Below are 25949 nucleotides of genomic sequence, written 5' to 3'. Positions count from 1 at the left end.
AAAGAGAAAAGAGCTGGAAGTTACAGCTCACCTCAGGAAGCTCACCACAAAGAGTGATGAGTTTAGTTAAAGAAATAACTACATTTTGAACTGTCCTAATAATGTGAATGTATAAGGGAAATGGAAAGCCTGTCTAGAATCCAGGCTGGGGTCGGGTGGGGAAGAGGGAAATTTGGGACATTGGTGATAGGAATGTTGCACTGGTGATGGGTGTTGTTCTTTACATGACTGAAACCCAAACACAATCATGTATGTAATCAAGGTGTTTAAATAAAATATATATAAAAAACTGTGGGTCTTCTCAGATATTCTAGTCTATGTCATTGATCAGAGGGATAATCTTTTTTCCAGTATATATCATGATATTTTCATAACTCCTGAGCTGTTGTTTATCTATGAAACTGTATATCCTTCCTTCAGTCCTGAATGAAAGTTAGCTGGGTGAAGTATTTTCAGTGAGATGTTTATTTCATCGTTATTTTTCACTTTATCGTACAAATTCCTTTGCCTTTTTTGCAAATAAATTCTTTTTATAATCTTCCTGCTTTCAATTTTTTCTCAATCATCATTCTATCACTATATCTATCAGTTTTCTATGTATATTATTTTCATGACAAGATTGTTACCTTGGGGTGATTATATTTGAGTCTTGTTTAGCTGGTATTCTTTGGGAATCTTGATTATGAGTACAGAGATCTTTAGTTTTGAGAATTTCTCAGTGATGATGCCTTTCACTTGCTTCTTAATCTAGGATTTTTTCCTTTTTCTCTGGACCCAAATGATACTTCTATGGTTCCTTTTAAATGTACCCCCAAATGCCTACTGTTGTCTGTTTACTTATTTTGATTATATGTTTCATTTATTTTAAGAGTATTTTCCAGTTTTTATGTTAAATGGAGGTTTTATGCAGCTCTTCCTTCATTTCACTCATTCAGTCCTCAGCAGCTGTTACTCTACAGGTGAGTCTTTCCAGTGAGTTTTTATTTCCATCTACCAAATTTTTCTTTCCTATTATTTCTCTTTGAGGTTTTATCATTTATACCTTAATATTCTTATGGATCCTATGGCTGTCTGTTGCATGGTCTCTTTAAGTTTTTTTGAACAACTTTAACATTTCCATTTTAAATTCCTGATCAGAAGGTTCTAGGTGGCTGATGTTAATTGATTCTTCAGAACTTCTGTCTTCAGTCACTAGGTGTGTAGTCTCTCGAAGTTGTTTTCTCATTGTGACCTATGTAGTATGTTTATCCTTTATATGTTTTGTGGTGAAGCACTTTGATGAGAATAAAAGAGCAAAGTGAAATGATAGTACAGCAGGCAAGGCTCTTGTGCTTGCCTTGTATATGACTCACCAGGGTTTGTTTGATCAACAGCATGCCATATGGTCCTAGAGCATGTCAGCAATAATTCCTGAATGCAGAGCCCAGAGATCTCTTGAGCATTGCTAGAAGAGATCCCAGTACAAAAACAAACAGTAAGAAGAATATACTGGCCGGTATTCAATATTTTAAATATATTTTTCCATATAAACTTTTTAGAATTTACCCCCAAAATAAAAGCATATTCTCAAAATATACTTATGTAATTTTTTACTTAAACATTTCTCAAACAGAAGACAATGCAGTATTGAATAGATGAATTATTTATATAGCAAAATATTAATCAGTAATAAAAGGAAACAACATAATATAAACAAAGTAAAATTAAATTCTATGACATTGGTATCTTTAGCTACATTACACAAAGTGAAATAAGCAAGACACAAAAAAAGTAGACCACTATATTATGTCACAAAATAGCAACATAGTACCATTGCATTAAATATTTTGATTGTATGGAATATCTTTATTAGAAAATTCATAGAAAACAGTTCAAACGGGGCTGGCAAGGTGGCGCTAGAGGTAAGGTATCTGCCTTACAAGCAATAGGGTAATACTGACTGCGGTTCGATCCCCATATGGGATCCCCATATGGTCCCCCCAAGCCAGGAGCAATTTCTGAGTGCATAGCCAGGAGTAACCCCTGAGCATCAAAAGGGTGTGCCCCCTCCAAAAAAAAAAAAAAAGAAAAGAAAACAGTTCAAACAATATATTGGAATTAGGATGTAAATGCAGATGTAAATGTTTAAACACAGGAGATATTTGGGGATGACGTAAATGTACTTCAACTGGATAGTGAATGTGTTTGGACACAATCATAAGTGTATTATAAAATTTGAGACATAAAAGGGTGAATTTTGTGTTATGTCAAGAATGTTAATTATATTATTTCAAACCATCATTTAAAAATAATATCGTGTTTTGAACTAGACTCAAGTCAATAACTATGCAGTGAAATACATTTAAATAAATTTAAACTACTTTTTCCTTAGAGATAATAATACAAAATTAAGATCATAAAACTCAGGGAAATTTTTCAACACATGAGGGAGCCATGTGTTCTTTTTCATTATGTAACATGTCCAATAACTAAATACATGGATGCATTCCTAACAAAAGACAGAGAATAGCTACTTAGAGAAATATTCCAAAACTAAAAACTATAAAAAATCTATTCAAAATAACTATCAGAGAAAATGTAGATTTAAATCTTAACATGATTCAAGATTTCTTCCTTTTAATATAGTCGATATAGTTTTATTCCCAGATCAGATATAGAAGATTCTCTGGGAGTAAATTTTCTCATCTAAAGGGATTATAATTTTCGGAATTATAAATAATGATAAATTATTCCAGAGGAACTCTTGAGTGAATATGAGGAGTAACTCAGAGAATTACGGGTTGTAGCCCAAAATTAAAAATAAAAAATAGTGGCAGCTTGACAGTATGGTATAAAAATTTAAAATATTGAAGTCATTTAGTTTTTCTCCATTGAGGATAATATTTGCCATTGGCTTGTGGTAGATGGCTTCAACTAGACTGAGAAAGGTTTCTTCCATTCCCATCTTGCTGAGAGTTTTGATCAAGAATGGGTGTTGGACCTTATCAAATGCTTTCTCTGCGTCTATTAATATGATCATGTGATTTTTATTTTTCTTGTTGTTGATGTTGTCTATGATTTTGATAGATTTATGAATGTTAAACCATTCTTGCATTCCTGGGATGAAACATACTTGGTCGTAGTGTATGATCTTCTTGATGATGCATTGGATCCTATTTGCCAGGATTTTGTTGAAGATCTTTGCATCTGCATTCATCATGGATATTGCTCTGTAATTTTCTTTTTTTGGCAGCATCTCTGTCTGGTTTTGGTATTAAGGTGATGTTGGCCTCATAGAAGCTGTTTGGGAATGTTCCCGTTTTTTCAATTTTATGGAAGAGCTTGGCTAGGATGGGTAGTAGCTCCTCTTGAAAGATTTGAAAAAAATCATTAGGAAATCTATCTGGGCCTGGGCTTTCCTTTTTGGGCAGATGTTTGATTACAATTTCAATTTCCTCAGTAGTGATGGGGGTGTTTAGATATGCTACATCCTCCTTACTTAAATGTGGAAGGTTATGTGTCCAAGAATTTTTCCATTTCTTTTAGGTTCTCATGTTTAGTAGCATAAAGTTTCTCAAAGTAGTCTCTGATTACCCTTTGGATCTCTGCAATTTCTGTCGTAATCTCCCCATTTTCATTTCTAATACTAGTTATCAGATTTCTCTCTCTCTCTTTCTTTGTGAGTTTTGTCAATGGTCTATCAATCTTGTTTATTTTTTCAAGCCTTTCCTCTAAATTCTGGTACAAGACAAGGCTGTCTGCTCTCACCACTCCTCTTCAACATAGTACTGGAAGTTCTTGCTATTGCAATCAGGCAAGAAAAAGATATCAAGGGAATCGAGATAGGAAAGGAAGAAGTCAAGCTTTAATTGTTTGCAGATGACATGATACTCTACTAAGAAAACCCTAAGACTCTACCATAAAGCTTCTAGAAACAATAGATTCATATAGCAAGGTGGCAGGCTACAAAATCAACCTACAGAAATCAATGGCCTTTTTATACACCAATAATGATAGGGAAGAGATGGAAGTCAGGAAGGCAATCCTATTCACAATAGTGCCACACAAACTCAAATATCTTGGAGTCAACTTGACCAAAGATGTGAAGGACCCATACAAAGAAAATTATAAAGCCCTGCTCCAAGAAATAAGAGAGGACACAGGAAATGGAAACACATACCATGCTCATGGATTGGCAGGATTAACATCATTAAAATGGCAATACTCCCCAAAGCATTATACAGATTTAATGCGATCCCCTTAAAAATACCCATGACATTCTCCAAAGAAATGAATCTAACACTTATGAAGTTTATCTGGAACAATAAACACCCTCAAATAGCTAAAGCACTTCTAGGGAAAAGGAAAATGGGAGGCATTACTTTCCCCAACTTTAAACTGTACTACAAAGCAATAGTTATCAAAACAGCATGGTATTGGAAAAAAGACAAACCCTCAGATTGGTGGAATCGGCTTGAGTTCTCAGAGAACATTCCCCAGACATAGAATTACCTAATTTTTGACATAGGAGCAAGAAATCCAAAGTGGAGCAGGGAAAACCTCTTCAACAAGTGGTGCTGGCAGAACTGGTTAGCCACTTGCAAAAAAGCGAACATAGACCCCTAGTTAACATCATGTACGAAGGTAAAATCAAAATTGGTTAAAGACCTTGATATCAGACCTGATACCATAAGGTATATAGAACAACACGTCGGTAAAACACTCCATGACATTGAGACTAAAGGCATCTTCAAGGAGGAAACTGCACTTTCCAAGCAAGTAGAAGCAGAGATCAACAGATGGGAATACATTAAACTGAGAAGCGTCTTCACCTAAAAAAAAAATAGTGCCCAGGATACAAGAGTCACCCACTGAGTGGGAGAAACTATTCACCCAACACCCATCAAATAAGGGACTAATCTCCAAAATATACAGAGCACTGACAGAACTTTACAAGATAAAAAAATCTAATCCCATCAAAAAATGGGAGAAGAAATGAACAGACACTTTGATAAAAAAGAAATACAAATGGCCAAAAGACACATGAAAAAATGCTCCTCGTCACTAATCATCAGGGAGATGCAAATCAAAACAACGATGAGATACCACCTCACACCGCAGAGATTGGCGCACATCACAAAGAATGAGAACAATCAGTGCTGGCAGGAATGTGGAGAGAAAGGAACTCTTATCCACTGCTGGTGGGAATGCTGTCTGGTCCAACCTCTATGGAAAGCGGTATGGAGATTCCTCCAAAATCTGGAAATTGAGCTCCCATTCGACCCAGCTATTCCACTCCTAGAGATATACCCTAAGAACACATGAATACAATAAAAAAAAAAACCCTTCCTCACACCTATATTTATTGCAGCACTATTCACAATAGCCAGGCTCTGGAAACAACCAAGATGCCCTTCAACAGATGAATGGCTAAAGAAACTGTGGTATATATATACAATGGAATATTATGCAGCTGTCAGGAGAGATGAAGTCATGAAATTTTCCTATACATGGATGTACATGGAGTCTATCATGCTGAGTAAAATAAGTCAGAGGGAGAGTGAGAGATGCAGAATAGTCTCACTCATCTATGGGTGTTAAGAAAAATAAAAGTCATCTTGGCAACAATCCTCAGAGAAAATGAAAGGAGGGCTGGAACACCAGCTCACTTCATGAAGCTCACCACAATGAATGGTGAGTACGCTATAAAAATAACTACACAGAGAACTACCATAATCATGTGAATGAATGAGGGAACTGGAAAGCCTGTCTGCAGTACAGGTGGGGGTGGGGTGGGATGGAGGGAATTTGGGACATTGGTGGTGGGAATTTTGCACTGGTGAAGTGGGGGTTCTTTACATGACTGAATCCTAATCACAATCATTTATGTAATTAATATGTTTAAATAAAGAAAAAATGGAAAATATTGAAGTCATTAAGCTAAGAAGGCCAGAAGTAAAGTTCTGTGAGAACCCCTGAGACATCAAATTACAAAATATACAAAACTGATTGAAGCTCTGCATCAGAAAGGAATATCATAGATAAAATTCACGGTAGAAAACTACAGTCATCTCAGAGAGATTCACTTTCACAGAAGGCAAAACTATGAGCATTTAGAACTAAGGAGTGTTTTGCGTAGGTTGGATGCATGTTGAAGTAATAACCAGAATAAAAAACGTATCACAAGTTTTGTACCTGATTGAAGCCACTGACCTTCAGTGCCTGATTCTGGTTGGAGTGGGATATATAACAGTCAGGGGCAAGTTGATGCTAGCTTTTGGTGTATATGGCAAAGAACATTATGTGTTCTGTTTATTGAAAAGCATATAGAAGCAATGCTTTATTTAGGGAAAATGGTGTATTCTCTGTTTATGGGGAAAGGGGATGTGAATTCTGTTTAGGAAAAAAGGGTGTGTGCTCTGTTTAGTGAAAAATGGTATGTATTCTGTTTAGAGAGATAAGGTTGTGTGCTCCATGTGTTTAACAACATTTCCCCCCTTTCTGTTTGAGGAACCTAATAAATTGAGATGGTCTGCTAAACACAAAAATTGAGATGGGATAGTAGGTCATGCTCTCTGTATGTAATATATTTTCCATAAGAAGCAAAAATTGTAAAATTAAAACACAATCATAAGCAAATTGATAATTATATATTTCACAGTGATTGTATTAAAGAATTTTTTCATATATAAAAAGGATGTCTTCAAGTCAGTAATTTAGGTTTTCCCCAAAGACCAAAAGTTGTGGCTATTATATATAGTTACAGTTGCCTTACAATAAAGGCCAGACTAAAATATTTCAGATGCAATTGGATTGAACCTTTAAGTATTCCATTAAACCAATTTTCTTAGTGTGTAAATTTCTAAGTTCGAGAAGAGGACTTGCAAATTGAATCTCTGACCAGCTACTGATGATGCTTTGAACACTTATGCTTATTGGTTCTCAAGACTGAAGTTGTCCAATCACAGAGCAAAGACATGAATTCTGCTCTTATTGTCTAGAGGGCTTAAGACGAAGAGGCTCATGATGGGGTTTGCTTAAATCCTGTACACAATTCTTTTGATGTCCTGCAGAATGATCCTTAACTTTTCCAAAGACTCAGAGATGACAACTCTAGCAGTGTTACTGATGGTGATGAGTCCTTCCTTTGCTTTGGCCAGGGACACCTCATGTAAGTGGACACTTGAGAGTGAGCTATTGAGGAAGGGAAACTGAATTACGTTTATCTGTGCCCAGGACATTTCCCCTACTGATATTCTCTTCAGTGATCACCTTTTGCTCCCTAATTAGCCCTCAACACTTTCCAGGGAAAAAGAAACTTCAATATTGACTATCTGAACTAGAGTTGTGAAAATAAATTTCATTGGAGGAGTTTTTTGTAATTGTCCTCCAATAAAATATTTCTAATCTTGCTTTTAATTTTCTTGACATATTGAGAAGATCTAGAGTTATTATTTCAAATAATTGTTCTAAAATAATTAATTTATTATGAAATGTTTTGCTAAAACGTGGGGTTGTTTCTGTTAATTTTATGATGAGTCAAGAAGAATTACAAACACTTAATTAGAATTTTGTCTGTGATGTTGGTGCTTCTAATAAAAGTAAATGTACAAAGAAGACACTTCTGTGTTATTATCTCATTTTTTTACAAACCCTAATGTTTTGAAACCCTGTATTTCTCCACTGGATGTTTTCTAAAAATTGGACCTAGTTCAAAATACCTTGAATGAAACAGAGATCCTTTACATATATCTTATGATTCTAAAAAGAGTCACCTATGGTATGTTTTTGATGCTTTTATGCACTTAAGATGTCTTTTAAAGTCTGGCACAGGTTAAAGCTTTTAAATAAAAATTATTTTTGACCTTTCTAAATTATTAGTTTTTCTATCTTTTTCTATTCACTGACTTGAGTCCACAAGAAGAAATTAAGCAAACAGAGTATAAATTATATGAAATTGAAGTTGTGTAGACCAAAATAGTAAAAATTCAACAATTCCATATGATTCAAATTGCACATCTAGGTAAGAGTTTAGAATGTGAATGTTGCTTAAATCCCCCAAACCTACTCTTTAATAAACAAGTCAGGCACCTCAATGAACTATTTGTAACTTGCCCAAATGTCATATAATCATTATACTTACCTGGTAGGGGAGATACCATGATCACGAAGGTGGTTTTTTCGAGGTGAGGCTTATCCATTGCACTCCGGATGTGCTGACCCCTGCGATTTCCCCATATGTGGGAAACTTGACTGCATAATTTGTGGGAGTGGGGGACTGTGCTCATGCTCTCCCCTAATTTGGTTCTCTAATAAAAGAATTTGTTCTAAACATTTCATATAATCACTCATCACTGTTTTTATTAGTCAGCCATGTATTGATACCTCTATCTGGTACTTTCCTATTTTCATGTTTTGTTTTCTTTTTTTGGTTATTTTTTTATATTTTATTTAAACACCTTGATTACATACATGATTGTGTTTGGGTTTCAGTCATGTAAAGAACACCATCACCAGTGCAACATTCCTATCACCAATGCCCCAAATTTTCCTCCTTCTCACTTGACCCCCCCTGTACTCTAAACAGGCTTTCCATTTCCCTCATACATTCTCATTATTAGAACAGTTCAAAATGTAGTTATTTCTCTAACTAAATTCATCACTCTTTGTGGTGAGCTTCTTGCATGAGGTGAGCTGGAAATTCCAGCTCTTTTCTCTTTTGTGTCTGAAAATTATTATTGCAAGAATGTCTTTCATTTTTCTTAAAACCATAGATGAGTGAGACCATTCTGCGTTTTTCTCTCTCTCTCTCTCTCTCTGACTTATTTCACTCAGCATAATAGATTCCATGTACATCCATGTATAGGAAAATTTCATGACTTCATCTCTCCTGACAGCTGCATAATATTCCATTGTGTATATGTACCACAGTTTCTTTAGCCATTTGTCTGTTGAAGGGCATCTTGGTTGTTTCCAGAGTCTTGCTATGGTAAATAGTGCTGCAATGAATATAGGTGTAAGGAAGGGGTTTTTGTATTGTATGTTTGTGTTCCTAGGGTATATTCCTAGGAGTGGTATAGCTGGATCAAATAGGAGCTCGATTTCCAGTTTTTGGAGGAATCTCCATATCGCTTTCCATAAAGGTTGAACTGGACAGTATTCCCACCAGCAGTGTATAAGCATTCCTTTCTCTCCACATCCCCGCCAACACTGTTTATTCTCATTCTTTGTGATGTGTGCCATTCTCTGTGGAGTGAACTGGTATCTCATCGTTGTTTTGATTTGCATCTCCCTGATGATTAGTGATGTGGGGCATTTTCTCATGTGTCTTTTGGCCATTTGTATTTCTTCTTTGTCAAAGTGTCTGTCCATTTCTTCTCCCCATTTTTTGATGGGATTAGATGTTTTTTCTTGTAAATTTCTGTCAGTGCCTTGTATATTTTGGAGATTAGCCCCTTATCTGATGGGTATTGGGTAAATAGTTTCTCCCACACGGTGGGTGGCTCTTGAATCCTGGGCACTATTTCCTTTGAGGTGCAGAAACTTCTCAGCTTAATATATTCCCATCTGTTAATCTCTGCTTTCACTTGCTTGGAGAGTTCAGTTTCCTCCTTGAATATGCCTGTAGTCTCAATGTCCTGGAGTGTTTTGCCTATGTGTTGTTCCATATATCTTATGGTTTCGGGTCTGATATCGAGGTCTTTAATCTATTTGGATTTTACCTTTGTACATGATGTTAGCTGGGGGTCTAAGTTCAATTTTTTGCAAGTGGCTAGCCAGTTGTGCCAACACCACTTGTTGAAGAGGATTTCTTTGCTCCATTTAGGATTTTTTGCTCCTTTATCAAATATTGGGTGATTATATGTCTGGGAACATTTTCTGAGTATTCAAGCCTATTCCACTGATGTGAGGTCCTGTCCTTATTCCAATACCATGCTGTTTTGAATAACTATTGCTTTGTAGTACAGTTTAAAGTTGGGGAAAGTAATTCCTCCCATATTCTTTTTCCCAATGATTGCTTTAGCTATTCTAGGGTGTTTATTGTTCCAAACGAATTTCAAAAGTGCATGATCCACTTCTTTGAATAATGTCATGGGTATCTTTAGAGGTATCACATTAAATCTGTATAATGCCTTAGGGAGTATTGCCATTTTGATGATATTAATCCTGCCAATCCATGAGCAGGGTATGTGTTTCCAGTTCCGAGTGTCTTCTCTTATTTCTTGGATCAGAGTTTTATAGTTTTCTTTGTATAGGTCCTTCACATTTTGAGTCAAGTTGATTCCAAGATATTTGAGTTTGTGTGGCACTATTGTGAATGGGGTTGTTTTCTTAATGTCCATTTCTTCCTTATTAATATTGGTGTATAGAAAGGCCATTGATTTTTGTCTGTTAATTTTGTAGCCTGCCCCCTTGCTATATGAGTCTATTGTTTCTAGAAGCTTTTTGGTAGAATCTTTAGGGTTTTCTAAGTAGAGTATCATGTCATCTGCAAACAGTGAGAGCTTGACTTCTTCCTTTCCTATCTGGATTCCCTTGATATCTTTTTCTTGCCTAATCACTATAGCGAGTACTTCCAGTGCTATGTTGAATAGGAGTGGTGAGAGAGGACAGCCTTGTCTTGTGCCAGAATTTAGAGGGAAGGCTTTTAGTTTTTCTCCATTGAAGATAATATTTGCCACTGGCTTGTGTTAGATGGCCTTAACTATATTGAGAAAGGTTCCTTCCATTCCCATCTTGTTGAGAGTTTTGATCAAGAATGTGTGTTGGACCTTATCAAATGCTTTCTCTGCATCGATTGATATGATCATGTGATTTTTATATTTCTTGTTGTTGATGTTGTGTATGATGTTGATAGATTTACGGATGTTAAACCATCCTTGCATTCCTGGGATGAAACCTACTTGATCGTAGTGGATGATCTTCTTAATGAGGCATTGAATCCTATTTTCCAGGATTTTGTTGAGGATCTTTGCATCTGCATTCATCAGCGATATTGGTTTGTAATTTTCTTTTTCCGTAGCATCTCTGTCTGGTTTAGGTATCAAGGTGATGTTGGCTTCATAAAAGCTATTTGGAAGTGTTTCCGTTTGTTCAATTTCATGAAAGTGTCTTGCCAGGATTGGTAGTAGTTATTCTTGGAAAGTTTGAAAGAATTTATTAGTGAATCCATCTGGGACTGCACTTTTGTTTTTGGGCAGACATTCGATTATCCTTTTAATTTTATCAATGGTGATGGGGGTGTTTAGATATGTTACATTCTCTTCCTTCAACCGTGGAAGATTTAAGAGTCCAAGAATTTATCCATTTCTTCCAGGTTCTCATTTTTAGTGGCATAGAGTTTCTCAAAGTCATTTCTGATTACTCTTTAAATCTCTATCATATCAGTAGTGATCTCTCCTTTTTAATTCCTAATACGAGTTATCAAGTTTCTCTCTCTCTTTCTTTGTTAGGTTTGCCAGTGGTCTATCAATCTTGTTAATTTTTTCAAAGAACCAACTTCTGCTTTCGTTAATCTTTCGGATTGCTTTTTGGGTTTCAACTTCGTTGATTTTTGCTCTTAGCTTTGTTATTTCCTTCTGTCTCCCTATTTTTGGGTCCTTTATTGAGCACTTTCTAGTTCTATTAGCTGTGTCATTAAGCTACTCAGGTAAGCTCCTTCTTCCTTTCTGATATTTGCTTACAAAGCTATAAATTTTCCTCTCAGTACTGCTTTTGCTGTGTCCCATAAGTTCTGATAGTTTGTGTCTTTATTGTCATTTGTTTCCAGGAACCTTTTGATTTCCTCCTTGATTTCATCTCGGACACATTGGTTATTGAATATGAGGCTGTTTAACTTCCAGGTGTTAAAGTTTTTCTTCTAAGTTTCTTTGGAATTCAGAAATAATTTCAGAGCCTTGTGGTCAGCGAAGGTATTCTGCAAAATTTCTATCCTCTTGATATTACGGAGGTATGTTTTATGTGCCAGCATGTAGTCTATCCTGGAGAATTTCCCATGTACATTGGAGAAGAATGTGTATCCAGTTTTCTGGGGATGGAGTGTCCTATATATATCAACTAGTCCTCTTTCCTCCATTTCTCTCCTCAGGTCTAGTATATTCTTGTTGGATTTCAGTCTGGTTGACCTATCCAGTGTTGACAAAGCCGTGTTGAGGTCCCCCACAATTATTGTGTTGTTACTGATATTATTTTTCAGGTTTGTCAACAGTTGTATTAAATATTTTGCTGGCCCCTCATTCGGTGCATATATGTTTAGGAGAGTGATTTCTTCCTGCTCTACATAACCCTTGATTAATATAAAATGTCCATCCTTGTCACATACAACCTTCCTGAGTATAAAGTTTGCATTATCTGATATCAGTATGGCTACTCCAGCTGTTTTATGGGTGTTGTTTGCTTGGATAATTTTTCTCCAGCCTTTTATTTTGAGTCTATGTTTGTTCTGACTATTCAGGTGTGTTTCTTGTAGGCAACAGAAGGTTGGATTGAGTTTTTTGATCCATTTAGCCACTCTGTGTCTCTTAACTGGTGCATTTAGTCCATTGACGTTGAGAGAAAACATTGTCCTGGGATTTAATGCCATCTTTATATTGAAATTTGGTGTGTCTTTTGGTTAGTCTTGTCTTAAATTAGGTTTTTCAGTTTTTCTCTTAAGAGTGGTTTTGAGTCTGTAAAGTTACTGAGTTGTTTTTTGTCTGTGAAACCATGTATTCTTCCGTCAAACAGGAAAGTGAGTTTTGTTGGGTACAGTATTGTAGGTGAACCATTCAATTCATTCAGTCTGGTCACAATATCCCACCACTGCTTTTTGGCCTTGAGGTGTTTCTGGTGACAGGTCTGCTGTAAATATCAAGGATGCTCGCTTGAACATAATTTCCCCTTTTGATCTTGCTGTTTTCAGAATTCTGTCTCTATCTGTGGGATTCATCATTGTGACTAGGATGTGTCTTGAGGTATTTTTTCTGGGGTCTCTCGAGCATGCAGGGTTTGATCACATATATTCTTTAGCTCTGGAAGTTTCTCTTTAATGATGTTCTTGACCGTTGATTCTTCCTGGAAATTTTCTTTCTGGGTCTCTGGGACTCCAATGATTCTTAAGTTGTTTCTGTTGAGCTTATCTTAAACCTCTATTTTCATCTTTTCCCATTCTTTGACTATTTTTTCCATTGTCTGTTCATTTGCTTTAAGTTTTTTCCCCAATCTCTCCTGCTGTATGGAATTGTTATGTATCTCATCTTCCACAGCACCAAGTCTATTCTCAGCTTCTTTTACCCTGTCCCAGAGCTTATCCATTTTGTCATTCACTTCATTTACTGAGTTATTCAGGCCTATTTGTTGACATGTTATTTCAGTTTGGAGTTTTGTGATTTCTGTCTTCATATTTTCTTGGTTCTTATTAGTGTTCTGTTCAAATCGATCTATGGTTTCTTTGAGTTCTTTGAGGATCTTCCGTATTGCTAGTCTAAAGTCCTTATCTGAGATGTTGATTAGTTGGTTGGTCATTATCTGTTCATCAGAATTGTCATCTTCATTCTCTATGCCTGATGCTGGCCTGCATTGTTTCCCCATTGTCACACTTGTATTGTGGGTTTTTGTACATGTTGTGGTGGTATTCATTGGCTAAATGATGCAGGCAGCCACACTCCTCTGAGTCTGCCCTTTCTGGATGGGCCGACTTGCCTCCAAGGAAGGGGAGTCCTCAGTGGATGAAGCCTCAACAGGATCAAATCTTAGGCCTGAGCATGCAGCAGAGAAGACAGTCTGGAGAGAAATGCTTGCTTCAGTGTTCCAGCACAGTTCTTAATGTGATTTTTTCTTGTTGTTGCGATGGTGTTCTTTATTTAGAAAGAGCACACTGCCGCTTAGCGAAGTGGAGCCAAAGTGCTCTGCTGGAGCCTCTTTTCGGCCCACTCCCAAGAGGTTCACGCAACAGGATAGTAGACAGACACACACCGGCAGCACTCACAGTTTTTCACAGTTGGGCCCCACTGGGCAGGCGTAGTTTCCTTGGTTATTTTTTTGCCACATCCAGTGGTGTTCAGGTATTACTCCTCATTCTGCACTGAGAAATCACTTCTGGTAGGCTCAGGTAACCATTGTAGTACTGAGATTGAACCCAGGTCAGTTTCATGCAAAGAAAATGCTGTCTTACCTATCTATATCTATCTATCTATCTATCTATCTATCTATCTATCTATCTATCTATCTATCTATCTATCTATCTATCTATCTATCTATCTCTGTCTGTATCTACCTATTTATTTATCTATCTATCATCTATCTATCTATCATCTATCTATCTATCTATCTATCTATCTATCTATCTATCTATCTATCTATCTATCTATCTATCTATCTATCTATCTATCTATCATCTATCTATCTATCTATCTATCTATCTATCTATCTATCTATCTATCTATCTATATCTATCTTTTTTTCTATCTATCATCTATCTATTCTGTCCTATCTGTCTGAAGTTGTTTCCTATTATTTTATCAACTACAGAATTCTTATGAAAAATCCTAACAGTTTCAAGGATTCTCAAAACTATAAAAATTATTCATGGAATAAGATAAAAATTACTAAACTTTTCCTCTTTCTTAAAGTTACCTTAAATTTTTCCTTAGATGTGAATACATTCTCAAACTAGTACAGAGAGAAAGAAAATATTCTTCCCCCAGGTAACTAACAAACAAACAAACAAACCAAAAAAGGGCCAGAGCTATAGCATGGTGGTAGGGAGTTTGCCTTGCATTAACAAACAGAAGTACTTTTTACATAAATGTTAGGAATATAATTGGTGGAGTAATTGTACATTAGCAAAAACATATTTTTGTTTACTCAATCCAGTTTATACTGAACTCCAGTACTGATACAAAGTGACTGTTGAGCCCATTTTAAATTTTTATTATTTATTTATTTATTTATTTATTTATTTATTTATTTTTTGGTTTTTGGGCCACAGCCAGTGATGTTCAGTGGTTACTCCTGACTACGTGCTCAGAAATCACCCCTGGCTTCAGGAACCATATGGGACACTGGGGTACTGAACCAAAGTCAGTCCTAGCTCAACCATGTGCAAGGCAAAGCCTGACTGCTTCGCCACTGTTCCAGCCCCACCTGGGAATTTCTTCTTTTTGTTTTTGTTTTTGTCACACCCAGCAGGGCTTAGGGGTCACTCCTGGCTCTAAGTTCAGAAATCGCTCCTGGCAGGCTTGGGGAACCATATGGGATGCTGGGATTTTAACCACTGCCTTCTGCATGCAAGGCAAACACGCTACCTCCACACTATCACTCTGGCCCCCCCACCTGGGACATTTCTAACACAGGATGTCAACTAGACATTTTATTCCCTGGACAGTTCATCCTTTCCACAATAAAGTATAATCTCTTTCAAAATGTCAGCATTGCTGAGAATGGAAACACAGCTTTTATTGCTGGCCTTCTCTATGTCCAGACTCAAGTAATTGTACAAACACCTTCCAGTTCAGTACCTTGTGTCTGATTATAGTTTAATTGCACAAACAATCTAGATACTTGCATAAACTTGATACTTTATTTTATTCAAAAAAACCTTTTAAACTTCTAAAACTTTTTTAAAATTTAGATTGAGGTTCTGTGATTTACAATACTGTCCCTTACGACTTCAAAGGACATACTTATAACACTATATTAATCATCTGTGCACTCACTCTCCTCCCTCAGAGATTCTCTAATTTTTTTAATTAATTAATTTTTTAAATACACAAATTTGTATTTATCTTCAGATGAACTGATTACCAAGTAGAAAGTTAGATAGACTATTTCAAAATGCTTTTAGAATCAATTAATATAAGTGACCTTAGACTCTTCTGGCATATAAGATGAGTAATAAATATGCAAGAAAAATATTCATATACATTAATCAGGCATTGAAAGAATCAGAACAATGTAATTTAATATAGCTATATAAAACATATGTTTTATACATATTAGAAATATATCTGGAAAAAGCTAAAAAAGATCAGGATATACCAAAGACTATAAAAACATTGCTGAAATATATTAAAGATTTAAATATATGGATTCCTTTTGTTCACTAGTAAAATGACGATTACTTACTCATATTATAACTAATTTTCTTATTCTATAAATTCAAAAATCTTTTTTTACTGTTGACATTTTATTTATACTATACACTATGATTATAATTAATTAGTAGGCTTTATCTTTTCTTTTATTTATCTTTATTTAAACACACTGACTAAAAACATGCTGCAGTTGGGTTTTAGTCACACACACACACACACACACACACACACACACACACACACAACAACCTCCTTCACCACTGCAACATTCTCATCACCAATTTACCCCATATTATTCACCCACACTCCCTGCCTGTATTCAGGACAGACATTCTACTTCTCTCACTCATTAACATTGTCATGGTAGTTGTTAGTGTTCCAACTGCACTCACCTCTCCTTGAGGTGAGCTTCATATCATGAGCTGGTTCGGTTCTTTTGGCCCTTATCTCTGGGCATTATTACAATAATGTTTTTAATTTTTCTTAAAATTCATAGATGAATGAGACTATTCTGTCTCTCTCTCCCTCTGACTTTTTTCACTCAGCATAATAGTTTCCATGTTATTCCATGTATAGGAAAATTTCATGACTTCATTTCTCCTGACAGCTGTATAATATTCTATTGTTTCTTTATCCATTCATCTGTTGAAGGGCATCTTGGTTGTTTCCAGAATCTGACCATTGTAAATAGTGCTGCGATGAATATAGGTGTGAGGAAGGGATTTTTGTATTTTGTTTTTGTGTTCCTAGGTTATATCCCTAGGAGTGGGATTCTCTAATTTTCTATATTTCAGAATATATTTTGAAATTTCAAAATTTGCATCCAATCTCTGTATTGATTCCACAGTCTGTTTTTAGGCCTATAGGTCCTATTGGTGTTTAGGGCATATTCTGGATTCTGCACTAAGAAATAACTACTGGTAAGGTTCAGGGGAACATATGGAGTGCTGTGGATTGAACCCAGCATTCATCCTATTTCTCTAGCTTCTGATTCTATAATTTTCCTCCAGATTCATTGCCTGCTCCCATTTATTTGTATAACTTTTTGATGGGTTATAACTTATTTTGAAATGCTTTCAGCGCAATTAAATAAAAATACAAAATGTATACCTTTGAGAATAAACATATCATATATTATAACTATTGCATATATTATATGTTTTGAAACTATATGAGCATAAGTGACTGATCCATAGGAACTCGGGTATCTTCCATGCTTCTTTTTAGAGGAACAATTCTCTGGCCACTTATGTAACTCAAATCATCCTGCCATTCTCTGTACCCAACCCCCTTAGTCTTTTCTTCTTCTTAGTCCTGTGTTAATGATGGTGAGTTTGGCTTTTGATTATCGGCATCAGGCTGAACTGAAATTCTTTTTTTTTTTTTTTTTTTTTTTTGGCTTTTGTGTCACACCCGGTGATTCTCAGGGGTTACTTTTGGCCCTGTGCTCAGAAATTGCTCGTGGCAGGCTTAGGGTACCATATGGGATTTCACGAATCGAACCCAGTCGTCCGGGGGTCCTTTGCAGTGCAAGGCAAATTCCCTGTGGCTATGCTATAGCTCTGGCACCTGGACTGGAATTCTTGTGAGATAATCCTCAGAATCCCCAGTGGGGGCCCAGTGCAGGGTAAAATGAGGGCAGTGAGTGCTCCCACTCCCAAGCCCAGTCTTCCAGGAGGGGGGCTGATGGGTTCCCTCAGCTGGGCCTGTAGTCCTCAGGCCAGCAGGAGGTAGAGCCCATTCCAAAAGCAGGCTCTGAAAATCGCCCCTTTCCCTGGGCCCTCCTGGGCAGCTGGCGTCAGGGGTCTCAAACTCAATTTATCTGGGGGCCACAGGAGGCAAAGTCGGGGTGATCCTTGAGTGCAGAGTCAGTAGTAAGCTTTGAACATTGGGGGTGTGTGACCCAAACAACTAAAACAAAACAAAACAAAACAAAAAGAAGATTCCTCTAGGGCAGGGCCACAAAATATTGTAAAGAGGGCCCCAAACGGGCCGCGAGTTTGTATGGTTCAGTCAGGGCTGAGCCTTTGTTGGGGCTCTGGGCTCTTCTTGGGGGACGCCTCTGTCAGCCTCTTCTGGTCCCGAACTCACTCGCCTTCCTGCCCCGCAGCGCATTTCTTGGAAATGGTAAAGTTCGAGTGTTACTTCTCTAACGGGACAGAACGGGTGCGGCTCCTGGAGAGATATTTTTATAATGGAGCCGAGTATGCGCACTTCGACAGCGACGTGGGGGACTACCTGGCGGTGAATGAGCTGGGACTGCCAGACGCCAAGTACTGGAACTCACAGAAGGACCTCCTGGAGCAGAAGCGGGCCTACGTGGACACACTCTGCAGACACAACTATGGGGTTTTCAAAGGTTTCGCGGTGCAGAGGAGAGGTGAGCACTGAGGGGCGAGTGTGTGTGAGAGAGAAAGGAAGAGAGATGTGGAGAGAGATTGAGAGAGAATGGGGGGGGGGAGGAAGAAAGGGAGAGAGGGGGAAAGAGAGGGAAGAGAAAGGAGTGAAGGGGAGAGAATGATAGAGAGATGGACAGAGGGAGAGAGACAGGGAAAGAGGGAGAGGGGTTAAGAGAGGAAGAGAGAAGGAGAGAGAAGGAGAAAGTGAGAGAGGTAGAGAGTGTGATAGAGGGGAAGAGAGAAGGTTACAGAGGCCAGAGAGAGAAAGAGAGGCAGAGAGAGGGAGAATGAGAGGGAGAGAAATAGGGAGAGAGAGGTTGCAAGAGACGATAAAGAGAAGGATAGAGCATCTTGGTTGTTTCCAGAGTCTTGCTATGGTAAATAGAGCTGCAATGAATATAGGTGTAAGGAAGGGGTTTTTGTATTGTATTTTTGTGTTCCTAGGGTATATTCCTAGGAGTGGTATAGCTGGATCGTATGGGAGCTCGATTTCCAGTTTTTGGAGGAATCTCCATATCGCTTTCCATAAAGGTTGAACTAGACAGCATTCCCACCAGCAGTGGATAAGAGTTCCTTTCTCTCCACATCCCCGCCAACACTGTTTATTCTCATTCTTTGTGATGTGTGCCATTCTCTGGGGTGTGAGGTGGTATCTGGAAACAACCAAGATGCCCTTCAACAGACGAATGGCTAAAGAAACTGTGGTACATATACACAATGGAATATTATGCAGCTGTCAGGAGAGATGAAGTCATGAAATTTTCCTATACATGGATGTACATGGAATCTATTATGCTGAGTGAAATAAGTCAGAGAGAGAGAGAGAAAAACGCAGAATGGTCTCACTCATCTATGGGTCTTAAGAAAAATGAAAGACACCCTTGTAATAATAATTTTCAGACACAAAAGAGAAAAGAGCTGGAAGTTCCAGCTCACCTCAGGAAGCTCACCACAAAGAGTGATGAGTTTAGTTAGAGAAATAACTACATTTTGAACTGTCCTAATATTGAGAATGTATGAGGGAAATGTAGAGCCTGTTTAGGGTACAGGCGGGGGTTGGGTGGGGAGGAGGGAGATTTGGGACTTGGGTGATGGGAATGTTGCACTGGTGATGGGTGGTGTTCCTTTTATGACTGAAACCCAAACACAATCATGTATGTAATCAAGGTGTTTAAATAAAAAAAAAAAAAAAAAAGAGAAGGATAGAGAGAAGGGAGAGAGAGGGAGAGGGGTGAGCCATAGAGGGTAAGAGAGGGTGACAGTAGAGAGGAGAGAGAGGGAGAGAGAGAGAGGGAGTGAAAAGAGGGTAAAGAGAGAGGGAAAGTTAGCGAGAGAAGAAAAGAGAAATAAATTGAATAAATGAAACCATGAAACCACCTTTTTTTGGGTGGGGGATACTCAGGCATTCAGGTCTTACTTTTGGTTCAGCTCAAAACATTCCTTCTGGATTATTCAGGATCCCATAAAGGATGTTGGGGATGAATGTGGGAAGAACACAAGCCAGGCTAGTGCCCCAGCCTTCATAAGATTACTTGGAAACAATGACTCCTTGGTCTTTCCTTCCCAGGACTCTTGTCATGAGAATCAATCTTGGAGAACAGAATAACCTGCATTTTTCTTTCTCACCTTAGAACACTTTGTGTGGTGTCTTAGGTCTGAGTCACTGAGGCAGTCAAGGATTTCATCCTTGGTGAGCATCTCCCCTGAGATGCTCCAGTTTTTCCACACAGTTTTGTTTGCTCACTTACATTATTTACATAATTACATTGAAATTATTTTAGTGCATATGGATTAAGTAAACTGTGAAGGCATCATCTAAACAATGTTTCCCTCATTTCTTACAAGTTTAGCTCCATGTAAAGTGTAATACTATTCCAGCCACGTGTAGCAATGAGTCTCCCTTTCCTCCTGCAGAATATTTTGAACATTAATCACAAGTCATGATATTATTGTTATGATATTGTTATATGATATTATACAAATCCGTGTATTTCCTTTTAGTGGCTTATTTTATTATTATTTCATTCTTTGTTTTGTATTTAAGTTGTGCTATATTGCAGCTATCTATGCATATTATTATTTTTTCCTATCTCATTTATTGCTTTTGCTCATGAAGAATTCCTCTTTTTCCTATACTATAAAAATTTAAATTTAACTGGTTTCCCAGGAATCATGAATTTCTATGATTTCATATAGTTCAAGTGATTCAAATACAAAATTTGCGTAAAATTATACAGTATAGGGCTGAATCAATAGTACAGCTGTAGGGCATTTGCCTTGCACGAGGCTGACCCAGGAAGGACCTAGGTTTGATCCCTGGTGTCCCATATGGTCTCCTAAGCTAGGGGTGATTTCTGAGTCCATAGCCAGGAGTAACCCCTGAGCATCTTTGGGGGTGGCCCACCTCCAAATTTTACATTATGTAGTTAAATGTTGTCACTTAATAGTTTATAATAATCATTGTTTTATGGAATATGAAAGTATATATTTAATAATACAGTGTACACACTGTGAGTATAGCTTGATAATAGTGTACTGCCTCTACCAGTATTTACCTCCTTTTTCATGTCCAGAGTAAGCTCCACCATCCCTTTCTTTTTCTAGTCTCCTTTCGGGCAACTATCATATTTTTTCATAGAGCCTATTGATTGTTTTTGTTATGTCATTTGAAAGATGGTTTTGGCTATTCATTTATTATTGATATATTTGTTGTTCCCGCCACCATCTCCAACTGTAGTCAAGGCATTTCTGTGACTCTTTGCTCAGGGTTTAACTCCAGGAAGTTGGTGGTAGAACCGAATATGATTCTGAAATTAAATCAGGTTTGGTCACATATATGGCAGGAACCATTAACACTTCTATTTCTCAGGCCCAAGTTTTGTTATTGCCCATGTATAAAAAATTAATTTGTAATTTCTTTGACTTGATTAATTTTGCTTAGCACATTTAAGTAAAGCTTAAGCCACATTATCACAAAATAAATGGTTTCATCTACTTTTAGTGGTGAATAATATTCTATTGAGGACATTTATCAGAACTTCTTTGTTCACTATATTTCAATGGGAATCTTAGTTCTATTTCTTATTCTCCATATATAAAAATTCCCGATTTTCCATAATTCACCAATGCTTGTTGTTTCCAGTCTGTTTGTCATCTGTCATTTTTATCAGTCTGACAGCATATCTTTGTGGTTCTTAATAGCTAGTTATGACAGTATTTTTTGGTGTCAAAGGTTTTATGCTAGAAAATTGTTCTATGTCTTTAAAGACACTATTGGTATTTTGGTAGAGGTTGTGTTGACTCGGTAAATCACTCTACAATGAGCATTTTTACAATATTTATACTCCAGATCATGTGTATATATTCTTCCCATTGCTACATACTCTTCAAATTTTTCCTTAAGCGGTGGATAGATAGTACAGGGATTAAGGCACCTCTCTTGCTTACAACTACCTCAGTTCCATCCTCAGCACTGCACATGTTCCCCCAAGCACCACTAGAAATTATGATCACAGGGTGAATAGGAAGCCCTTAAAACTTCAGGGTGTGCTCAACAATGCAGAAAATTTCCAGACACCACAGTAGGACGTAGGGAAAAGTAAAAGAGCATGTACAGAGACTGTAGCTATTCCCATGACAGTATACTTCAAGGGTAAAGAAACCCTGTATCTCTTAAGCCAAGGGAATTCCCTTTCTAATCGCCCCAATATTTACTGTGCTTATGCAAGAAAAACAAAGAGAAGCACAAATTAATGTTTTATAGTTTTGTTATTGTTGGTTTTTTTTTGTGTGTGTGATTTGTTTAGTTTTTACTTCAGGACTGTGGTTATTGTGTGGCTCTTGTCTATATTGCTGTGGTGCTTTTCGAGTTCTTTGTTTGATTTTTTTATCTTTTATTTTTTTGTATTGTTGTTGTGATTTTTTTCTTCCTTTCCCCTTTCTTCTCTTAAATTAATAGATATAGCCTCTAGAAGGACTCCTCCCATTTTGTGCTTGTTTGATTTTTGCCACATTTTATTAATATTATTATTATTAATATTATTATCATTTTCTTTCCTTTAAACAGAACTACACAACTTGAACCATCTTGTTTGGCTTCACAAATGGAGGGGGAAATAATGGAGGGTACCAAAACCAAATAGTCATATGAACATTAAGTAGAAATAGAAAAAGATCAGATTTAAACACCAATTCCAAAGCCAACAACAACAGAATTGATACCCAATTTACAACATACTGGACACAGAGAGGACCACTTATACTAACAGGTGGAGGGGTAAAATAGGTGGATATGGGATGCATACTGGGAACAAAGGTGGAGGAAGGACAGAAAACATTGGTGGTGGGAATGCCCCTGCTTCAATAGCACCATGTAACTAAAATATTACTGTGAAAGATTTAAGATCTATTTTGATTAAAATAAAAAAGAATAAGAAAAAACCTTCAGGGTATGGCACTAAAAGCAAAAAATACAAAATGATGATAAAATTAGTTTTACTAATAACATATGTCAGGTGTAAAGTTCTTTCCCTTAAAATATTTTATTCACTATAATAAGAATATAAGTGGAATTGTTTTCTATTTGCTTAGCCATTGCATATAAAACTTTATAGGTTTTGGGCATTGACTTTGCATCCTGCAAGCTTACTGTATTTTTGTAGACTTAGCAGATATTTGAAGGACTATTTGCAAATGGTGTTAGTTTTAATTCTTGTTTTCCATCTTGTATTTCTGACATTTTTTCTTCCCTTTTGGACCTAATGAGGATTTCCAAATCTATTACTAATGGTGAGAGTGAACATCTCTGTCTTGTTTTTGATCTTAAGGGAATCTTTCAGTTTTCACATTGAGTATGATGCTATCTGTGGCATTGACATGTATGGCCTCTATCATGTTGGAACATGTTTATTTTGTTCATAATTTGTTGAGTGTTTTGTTAAATTTATGATTCTTCCCCAGTGGAAGTTCATGCCACCATTTATTGTGGACATATATTCATACATCTTTGAATTATATTAAGAATATTGAGACAATAGCAATTGAAATTTGAAATGTGAATTCTAGTTTTTGCTTTAGACTCTAAATTTCCATTAATCCTCACATAATTGTAGAAGGTAAGTATTCTGTTAATGATAATAGAAAATAAAGATGAATATGAAAGAAGAAACACATTTTTGATAATCAATAAGACAAACACTAATTCTAAACCAGTGTAGCTCCTGAAATCACACCTTAACCAATACACTACTTAATGAATTTATTTAATAGTTAAATGCCTAACTCCATACTCCACATGAATTAAAAAAAAACCCGTAAATGCTCATATCTCTAAAATCAGTTGGGCTAATACAGTTAGGATTGAGTTCAGTTACATGACACTGTCCTTTGAAGTACCACCTTGGAGTTGTTTTTATAGAAAGGTAAAAGAGCTTCCATAGAAACAGAGCTTTTTGTCTTGTTCACTTCTCCCTCCTAGTTCAGCCCAAGGTGACTAAAGTATTTCCTACAAAGACTCAGCTTCTGCACCACCACTACCTCCTGGTCTGCTCTGTGAATGGTTTCTACCCAGGTCACATTGAAGTCAGGTGGTTCCGGAATGGCCAGGAGCAGGAGGCCGGAGTGATCTCCACAGGACTCATCCGGAATGGAGACTGGACCTTCCAGATAATGGTGATGCTTGAAACAGTCCCTGAGAGTGGAGATGTCTACAGGTGCCAAGTGGAGCACCCAAGCCTGTCAAGTCCCATTTTAGAGGAATGGAGTGAGCAGCTTTATGATTTCTAGAGTGTCTCTTCCACTATGGAGGGAACTTTCCATATCCTTGAGTGTCAGATCTCCTTCTCTCCACAACAAATTTCATTTGTTCCATTTCCTTTTTCTTCAGCACTGGTTCTTCTAATTGACACTCTGATGCTCTAATTATTTAGAAATAACATGTATGTGGTATTGTGTACAAATTCCTATCTTCTAAAGGCAATTCCTTCTAAGTACTGACAGGTTTTTCCTATTCTGATATTTTTGTTGTTGTTATTGTTGTTGTTATAGGCTACACCAGATGGTGTTCAGGGGTTATTTCTGGCTTTTTGCTAAAAAATCATCCCTGTTAAACACGGGGAACCACATGGGATACTGGAATTGAACCTGGGTGAGTCCCAGGTCGACTTCATGTAAGAGAAATTACCTAATCTGTCCTATTGCTCTGCCACCCCCTTTTTTGTGCCACACCCGGTGGCACTCAAGTTACTCTTGGCTCTACACTCAGAAATTGCTCCTGATAATCTCACGGGACCATATGGGATGATAGGAATTAAATCCTGGTTTGTCCCAAGTTGCTCATGTGCAAGGCTAATGCCCTACTGCTGTGCTATTTCTCCAGCTCCCTTTGTTTTGATTTTTTTCTTTTATTTTTTTATATTTTATTTAAACACCTTGATTACATACATGATTGTGCTTGGATTTCAGTCATGTAAAGAACACCACCCATCACCAATGGAACATTCCCATCACCTATGTCCAAATCTCCCTACTCCTCACCCGAACCCGCATGTACTCTAGACAGGCTTTCCATTTCCCTCATACATTCTCATTATTAGGACAGTTCAAAATGTAGTTATTTCTCTAATTAAACTCATCACTCTTTGTGGTGAGCTTCCTAAGGTGAGCTGTAACTTCCAGCTCTTTTCTCTTTTGTGTCTAAAATTATTATTGCAAGAATGTCTTTCATTTTTCTTAAAACCCATAGATGAGTGAGACCATTCTGCATTTTCTCTCTCTCTCTCTCTCTCTCTCTCTCTCTCTGACTTATTTCACTCAGCATAATAGATTCCATGAACATCCATGTATAGGAAAATTTCATGACTTCATCTCTCCTGAAAGCTGCATAATATTCCATTGTGTATATGTACCACTGTTTCTTTAGCCATTCGTCTGTTGAAGGACATCTTGGTTGTTTCCAGAGTCTTGCTAAGGGAAATAGTGCTGCAATGAATAGGGGTGTAAGGAAAGGGTTTTAGGGGTGTAAGGAAGGGGTTTTTGTATTGTATTTTTGTATGTCTAGGGCATATTCCTAGGAGTGGTATAGCTGGATCGTATGGGAGCTCGATGACCAGATTTTGGAGAAATCTCCATATCGCTTTCCATAAAAGTTGAACTAGATGGCATTCCCACCAGCAGTGGATAAGAGTTCCTTTCTCTCCACATCCCCGCCAACACTGTTGATTCTCATTCTTTGGGATGTGTGCCATTTTCTGTGTTGTGAGGTGGTACCTCATAGTTGTTTTGATTTGCATCTCCCTGATGATTAGTGATGTGGAGCATTTTTTCATATGTTTTTTGGCCATTTGTATTTCTTCTTTGTCAAAGTGTCTGTCCATTTCTTCTCCCCATTTTTTGATGGGATTAGATGTTTTTTCTTGTAAATTTCTGTCAGTGCCTTGTATATTTTGGAGATTAACCCCTTATCTGATGGGGATTTGATAAATAGTTTCTCCCACTCAGT

General features: G+C 37.1%; 1 protein-coding gene and 1 non-coding gene across 2 annotated transcripts in view; both read left to right on the top strand.

Moving 5' to 3' along the window:
- LOC125995804 (DLA class II histocompatibility antigen, DR-1 beta chain-like) overlaps positions 1-24235 on the top strand; it is a 40260-nt gene extending 16025 nt beyond the window's left edge. The window contains exons 4-6 of the mRNA XM_049764787.1: positions 7053-7150; positions 18163-18432; positions 23928-24235. Coding sequence (XP_049620744.1) covers positions 7053-7150; positions 18163-18432; positions 23928-24235 — 676 coding nt within the window. The remainder of the gene's footprint in view (positions 1-7052; positions 7151-18162; positions 18433-23927) is intronic.
- Positions 8115-8278, top strand: LOC125996752 (U1 spliceosomal RNA). Its single transcript, XR_007491433.1, has one exon. It is a non-coding gene; the product is annotated as a U1 spliceosomal RNA (small nuclear RNA).
- Positions 24236-25949: the final 1714 nt, after the last annotated feature.

Source organism: Suncus etruscus, chromosome 18, assembly GCF_024139225.1.
Source record: "Suncus etruscus isolate mSunEtr1 chromosome 18, mSunEtr1.pri.cur, whole genome shotgun sequence".
In the NCBI taxonomy this organism is placed as follows: domain Eukaryota; kingdom Metazoa; phylum Chordata; class Mammalia; order Eulipotyphla; family Soricidae; genus Suncus; species Suncus etruscus.
The sequence above is the reverse complement of the archived record's forward strand: the minus strand, read 5'-3'. Positions and strand labels throughout refer to the sequence as shown.